We start from the raw sequence: 7802 nt of genomic DNA, 5'->3' as shown, positions 1-7802 counted from the left end.
GTCATGATAAAGCAATCATAGAATCAATCATACAGCACAGAAGGAGGCCATTCGGCCCATTGTGCCTGTGCCGGCTCTTTGTCAGAATTGTCCAATTAGTCCCACTCTCCCCCCTGCTCTTTCCCCAGAGCCCTACAAATTTCTCCTTTTCAAGTATTTATCCAATTCGCTTTTGAAAGTTACTATTGAATCTGCTTCCACCGCCCTTTCAGGCAGCGCGTTCCAGATCACAACAACTCGCTGCGTAAAAAACATTCTCCTCATCTCCCCTCTGGTTCTTACACCAATTACCTTCAATCTGTGTCCTCTGGTTACCCACCCTCCTGCCACTGGAAACAGTTTTTCCCGATTTACTCCATCAAAACCCCTCATAATTTTGAACACCTTTATTAAATAGTATTTCTCCTGTTGTCCCCTTGGTTCAGATCAGCAAGTTCAGCACAAGCCTGGGCTCGAATTTAGAATCTACAGCTTTGTATGATTAAGTTACTTACTGACTTGTTTTCACACCTTCACACCTTGTGGTCTCGTTGACCCCCCTGTTTCTATTGATTATTTGTTCGTGTGGGGGGGGCGGATTTATTGCACATCTCTAATTGCCCTGAGACCTGGTGGTGGGCCTTTGGGCAATTTGTTTTTGCAGCTGAGCAGCTTCAGAGGACATTAAGATTCAATCACATAAAATGTGAACAAGGTGAGCATAGCCTTAAAATTAGAGCTAGGCCCCACAGTGGTGATGTCAGGAAGCACTTCTTCACACAATGGGTAGTGGGAATCTGGAACTCTCTCCCCCAAAAAGCTGTTGAGACTGGGGGTCAATTGAAAATTTCCAAACTGAGTTTGATAGATTTTTGTTAGGCAAGGGTGTTAGGTGTCATGGAACCAAGGCTGGTAGATGCAGATCAGCCATGATCTCACCGAATGGCGCAACAGCCTCGAGGGGCTGAATGGCCTCCTCCTGTTCCTTTGTGAGCTGGTGTCGCAAGTAGGTCAGACTGGGTAGGTTCCCATCCCAGAAAGACGTTGTGAACCAGTTGGGTTTCATGGTCAGTTTTTTTCTGGGGCCTGCTCACAAATTACTAAATGTATTGAATTCATGTCGTGGCGAGATTTGAACTCGTGGCGGGGGGGGGGGGGGGGATTTTTACTCCACTCGTTCTGCAGAAACCTGGCGGGTGGACGGTTAAAATCGCCCTGGTTATTACCTGTCCGAAAGCCTCCATGATCGCAACATCTGCAATCTTAACCTGCTCTCCTGAGCAGGCAGCAAGGACACACGCCTGGAGCCAACAGGGTCCTTCTTTACATGTGCAAGTTGAGGCCCAATGACGTAATTGAGACCTGACTGTAATTTTAACTCGGGCCTGAGCGGGGAACCCAGCTGGAGTTAAAATTGGGGCCCAATAGCTGGTACCATAACCATTACACTACCTTACCCTGTTCGCCGGGTGACATTGAAAAATACATTCTAAAAACAGTACCCTTTTATAGCTTCAATAGTACATCTAATTTGGAAGGGACAATAATTTGCATTTATATAACGCCTTTAACATAGTAAAACGTCCCAAGTTGCTTCACAGGAACGTTATCAAACAAAATTGTACTCCGAGCCATATAAAGAGATATTAGGACAGGTTGGTCAAAGAGGTAGGTTTTAAGGAGCATCTTAAAGGAGGAGAGGGAGGCGGAGAGGTTTAGGGAGGGAATTCCAGAGTTTAGGCCCAGGCAGCCGAAGGCGCAGCCGCCAGTGGTGGAGCGATGGAAATCAGGGGTGCACAGGAGGCCAGACTCGGAGGAGCACACACATTGAGGCACACCAAAGTGTCACCAGGAGAAACTGACAAATGCAAATCTCTTGTATAAGTTACATAGTTATGGCTATTATACATGTGTTGAAATACTGCAAGCATGTTTGGTGGGGAAAAAGATGCTTGTTGTTGTGAAAATTGAGCTCTTAACGTCTAACTATCAACATGTAGCTTGTTCACGAATATTTTTTTTTTAAGTTTGCAATTCAAGTTCATTACTATGAAATGCCGTTAACACTTTGCAAATTCTCAGCTATCTAATACTGGCGATAGCGAGTGACCAAAATGAGTTTTGCACAGACATCTTTCTGTGGTAACTTAAAAAAATCGATGCAATAAGATGAACTCTGTACCAAAAAAAACTTTCTTTCGCACATGTAAACTGTTGGAACCATCGAAGTTCACAGGACAGATGGAGGCTATTTGGCCCATCATTTCTGGGCCGGCTCTCTCCAAGAGCAATCCAAGACTATTCCCACTTTCCTCCCACAGCTCCAGTGTTCCCTCTAAGCTGTGTGGCCTCGCAGCTGTCTGGCGGTCCCGGGACCGGCTTTTCCAATCTGAAATGAAACTTCGAATGGGCCGCGCAGCCTGTTAAAGGGGCCGCGCATCCCAAAAATGAATTTGGGTGAACATTGTACAGCTCTGTGTCTTCCTATGCTTCAAATAGTAACAGGTGGAATTTAAGGAGCATCGATTGATGACTGTTTCATTCGTAACCTGTTCCTGAGCACCATCCCCTATGGTTCCTAGTCTCTGTCCTACAATATTATTTTGTAATGTTTTATCTGCTTCTATAAAGTGGCAGTACATTATTGTTTAATTATACAGGGTATATTTGCAATTGGAATAGGGTCCAGCTAGCTATTGAGCTCATTCTGATAACAACTTTCCTTACGTTTCATTCTGTCGTGAACCAGACTTTTTGAACATATTTGGAACCCAACACTGAAATAATATTATAGCAAAATACGGCGGATGCTGGAAATCTGAAATAACAACAGAAAATGCTGGAAATAGTCAGCAGGTCAGGCAGCATCCGTGGAGAGAGAAATAGAGTTAACGTTTCAGGCCTGGGACCCAGACCTGAAACGGTAACTTTGAAATAATATTATTCATGAACCAGTACAGCCAAAAACGAGCTTTGTTACCGCGCTAACCACTAACTCTTGTCAGTCACGTTTCACATTGAAAACAAGCGAATGGTTTTCTATAGTCTGGTGCACACCTTTTAACGTCACACTGTTCTGTGTGAGCTTTGTGTAGCCTTGAAAAAAGAAAAAAAAGAAAGACTTATACAGCGCCTTTCATGGCCAGCAGATGTCCCAAAGTGCTTTACAGCCAATGAAGTACTTTTGCAGTGTAGTCACTGTTGTATTGTAGGAAACGCAGCAGCCAATTTGCGCACTGCAAGATCCCGCAGACAGCACTGTGATAATGACCAGATCATCTGATCTTTTTTTAGTGATGTTGATTGAGGGATAAATATTGGCCAGAACACCGGGGTGAACTCCCCTTCTCTTCTTCGAAATAGTGCCGTGAGATCTTTTACATCCATCTGAGAGGGCAGTCCGGGGCCTCGGTTTAACGTCTCATCCGACTGACAGTGCAGTGCTCCCTCAGCACTACACTGGGAGTGTCGGCCTGGATTCTGTGTTCAAGTCTCTGGAGTGGGACTTGAACCCATGACCTTCTGACTCAGGCGAGAGTGCGACCCACTGTTTCCAGTTTCCAGCTGATACATAGAAAAAAATTTGATGTATGAATAAAATGCTCTAAATTAGCTTTGTACATTTTACAAGAGTGAATGCGGATAATGGAATGAAACCATATCAGGTCACCGCAAGTAACCCATAGTCCTGTGATGCTTTAGCTTGGACATGGCGAAGGATCAGTACTGAATTAGCTGCAAGAAATACTAGTGTTTGTCATTCTTGCTCAAAGAAGTTGCATTTTGGCCAAAAACCAACAGATTGGCAAGTGTCAATTCCCGGATCCTGAGGCAGACCCTTGGATTTGACTCACTGTGGCAGGAGTGCTGTTGTTTTCAGAGTTGTTCTTCACGGAGCTAGGCAAAGACAATGTGATGTGGCGTCTTAATATGCTCAAAACCTTCCTTTTGTAGCCCTTGAAGGCAAAGAAGTAGATAAGCGGATCGATGCAGCAGTTGAGGTTCATGAAGCAGACGGACACCTGCAGAGTCACCTTGAAGACCTGCTGCTGCCAACAGTTCTGTTGGGAGACAAGCTTCCGGATCATGTACTGGATGATGGTGATGTGATACGGAGTGAAGCAGATCAGAAATGCTATCAGAACAAGCAGAATCACGGTGATGGCCTTCTTGTTCCTGCCTAGCTTTTCAGTTAGTGGGTTTTCCTTTGCTGTTTTGCAGAGTTTCACGTTGACTCGAGAGTAGCAGAACAGTATGACTGCGACCGGGAAGCAGTATCCCAAAAAACAGGCGCAGAGAAGTAGCTTGGGCAGGTTAGTATTTGTTTCAAAGTTTGGGTATTCCATGCAGGTAAGCAAGCCATTATTCTCTTTGGTCATCGTCATGAACAGCAAGGGAGCGGTCTGGATGAAAACGAAGATCCAAACTGCACCACAGATGTACCTAACGTTTTGAACTTTGCGGAACTTGGCGAATCGAAGAGGATGTACCACCGCGATGTAGCGGTCAACACTCAAGCAGGTCATGAACTGAATGCTGACGTATGTGTTGATGTAGAAAATGACCGCAGAAATTCTGCACAGTGCTTCGTTAAATGGCCAATCAAATCCTCGGATGGTGTAGATTATTCGAGTTGGTAGAGCAAGGGTAAAGAGAGCATCGGAGACAGCAAGGTGGATTAAATAAAGCGTGGTTGAATTGATCTTTCGATGTTTTTGGAAGGTTATGTGCAGGGCTAAAATGTTTCCTGATAAACCGACTATGAGAATAATGATGTAAAACAAAGAGAACATAACTTTCGCCGACTCATGGTGCATGTACACGTCACAGGTCACATTTGTGGAACTATTCATGGTCGTAGAAGAAGAAACAGAATCCATTTTAACTTTGCATTTGGTGTAATTCTTTCGTCTGTTTAAAAAAAATGGAAAATATACATCAATTTGATATCACCTCATTCAGAAGCAAACATGGTTTGAGAAGGTTCATTTTTATGACAGACCATAGCTAGGTAGAAAGGAATTCAAGTCCTTGGAGAGGATGCAGAGGAGATTTGCTAGGGCACTCGGGGCAAGGGGCTTCAGATAGGTGGATAGACTGGAGAAGTCGGGATTGTTCTGCTTAGAGCAGAGAAGGTTAAGGGGAGATTTAATTGAGGTGTTCAAAATTATGATAGGTTTTGATAGAGTAGGCAAGGAGAAACTGTTTCCAGTGGCAGGAGGGTCGGGAACCAGAGGACACAGATTTAAGATAATTGGCAAAAAATCCAGGAGGGAGATGAGTTTTTTTTTACGCAGTGAGTTGTTGTGATCTGGAACGCGCTGCCTGAAAGGGCGGTGGAAGCAGATTCAATAGTAACTTTCAAAAGGGAATTGGATAAATACTAGAAGGGGAAAGATTTGCCAGGATACGGGGAAAGAGCAGGGAGTGGGTCTAATTGGATAGCTCTTTCAAAGAGCCGGCACAGGCTCGATGGGCTGAATGGCCGCCTTCTGCGCTGTATGGTTCTATGATAATTATATTTCAAGGCATCTACATAATTGGTCCAAGTCTCTCTGAAGATATTCAATCTTCAAATTACTTGTCCACAGAGCTTTATGTCATCAGCAATTTTGTTTTATTCATTCACGGGATGTGGGCGTCGCTGGCAAGGCCAGCATTTATTGCCCATCCCTAATTGCCCTTGAGAAGGTGGTGGTGAGCCGCCTTCTTGAACCACAGTTGACAGTTAAGAGTCAACCACATTGCTGTTGTTCTGGAGTCATATATAGGCCAGACCAGGTAAAGGCGGCAGATTTCCATACCTAAAGGACATTAGTGAATCAGATGGGATTTTAACGACAATCCAGGAGCTAGTGATACGAGCTTTTTATTCCAGATTGATTTAATTAACTGAATTTAAATTCCCCAGCTGCCGTGGTGGGATTTGAACTCATGTCTCTGGATCTCGTCTAGTAGCATAACCACTATGCTACCGTCCCCCAAATGTAATAATAGTGCCATAGATACCATTCCCCATCACAAAAATTGTAAATAGCAGAGATCCCAGGACAGGCCCCTGCAGAACCTTTTTCCCAGGCAGAGCATTTTCAACTTTCCATCACCCTCCATCTTCTTTTGTCACTTTATCTAGCAATTTGTTAACTATTCCATAAACCCTTGCCTACTAACCCTGCTTACTAAACGTGCTTAGTAAACTTACTTATTAAACTTGCTAACTAACTTATTTACTGAACTTGCTTACTGAACTTGTTTACTAGCCTGACATGAAGAACTTTGTCAAAAGATTTTTGGAAAGGTGATGTAAATGACAACTACTGGATTACTATTGTCCATTAGTTTAGTTACTGGCTCAGGGAGTTTGTACAGAGTGACCCATTATTTCTGAAACCATGCTGACTGCCGCAGATGACACCTGTGCTCTTTAAATGTGTCCATGTATAGCTGCCCATAGCATGTCCTCAAGATTTTACCCCACTGTGCATGTTAGACTAACTGACCGGTAATTACCAGCTTTGTGCCTTACTCCTTTTTCCAATGTTGGAAATACATTTGCCATCCTCCAGTCCTCAGGTACTCCTTCAGTTTCGGGGCTCTGAGTATCAACCAAAGGCTCCTTTAATTTGTTGAGGATCCCATCAAAGACGTAAATCAAAACGCACAGAAATAAAGATGAATCCAAACAGAGAAAAAAAGAAAGACTTGCATTTCTATAGCGCCTTTCACGACCACCGGACGTCTCAAAGTGCTTTACAGCCAATTAAGTACTTTGAAGTGGAGTCACTGTTGTAATGTGGGATACGCGGCAGCCAATTTGCACACAGCAAGCTCCCACAAACAGCAATGTGATAATCTGTTTTTGTTATGTTGATTGAGGGATAAATATTGGCCAGGACACCGGGGAGAACTCCTCTGCTCTTCTTCGAAATAGTAGCCATGGGATCTTTTACGCCCACCTGAGAGAGCAGACGTGTCCTTGGTTTAACGTCTCATCCGAAAGGCGGCACCTACCGACAGTGCAGCACTCCCTCAGCACTGCACTGGAGTGTCAGCCTAGCTTTCTATGTGCTCAAGTCCCTGGAGTGGGACTTGAACCCACAACTTTCTGACTCAGAGACGAGGGTGCTACCCACTGAGCCACAGCTGACACTTTTAGAAAGATTGACATGATTGGTAGTTTCACATCAGTGCAATCTGACAGATTTTTAGGGTCTTCATACAGGGATTCAGAATGTACCATCATTGCAGATTCTCCACTTCACACCATTTCTGTTTGTTTCAGTGTCTTATCAAAAAAACGTGCACTTGTTATCCAAATGTGGGCATTTATTGTATCCCAGAGCGCTTACCATTCACTCTCATTCTGTAGAATTCTCTCTCAAAGTTCTCAGAATAAGGGGTCGGCCATTTAGGACTGAGATGCGGAGAAATTTCTTCACTCAGAGGGCGGTGAATCTTTAGAATTCTCTGCCCCAGAGGGCTGTGGAGGCTCAGTCGTTGAGTATATTCAAGGCTGAGATCGATAGATTTTTGGGCACTAATCAAGGGACATAGGGATAAGGTGGGAAAGTGGAGATGAGGTAGAAGATCAGCCATGATCTTATTGAATGGCGGAGCAGGCTCGAGGGGCCAAATGGCCTAATCCTGCTCCTATTTTTTATGTTCTTATACAGGGCTCCCTAATCAAGTTGCTTTAAATCAGCACTCTAAATACTGTACTTTACACAGTAACCCAGTTTGGAACTCTATCTCATCAATTAAAAGTCTTTTTTGTATTCAGTACTTTGTGCTAACCTTTGTTCTTGCCGAATGAATGAGTCACT

General features: G+C 44.0%; 1 protein-coding gene across 1 annotated transcript; it reads right to left on the bottom strand.

The window, feature by feature from the left end:
* Positions 1-3630: 3630 nt before the first annotated feature.
* Positions 3631-4859, bottom strand: LOC147111432 (G protein-coupled receptor 183-like). The gene has a single exon (XM_085999905.1). It carries the CDS (start codon positions 4857-4859, stop codon positions 3792-3794), a length of 1068 nt encoding a protein of 355 aa, XP_085856031.1. The 3' UTR covers positions 3631-3791.
* Between the last annotated feature and the right edge of the window lie 2943 nt (positions 4860-7802).

Source organism: Somniosus microcephalus, chromosome 10, assembly GCF_052327205.1.
Source record: "Somniosus microcephalus isolate GS21.2 chromosome 10, FLI_Smic_1.0, whole genome shotgun sequence".
NCBI lineage: Eukaryota > Metazoa > Chordata > Chondrichthyes > Squaliformes > Somniosidae > Somniosus > Somniosus microcephalus.
This window is presented reverse-complemented; position numbering and strand designations above follow the sequence as displayed.

Coding starts and splice junctions, on each gene's coding strand:
- LOC147111432 (XM_085999905.1), bottom strand. CDS start 4,859: ATGGATTCTGTTTCTTCTTCTACGACCATGAATAGTTCCACAAATGTG.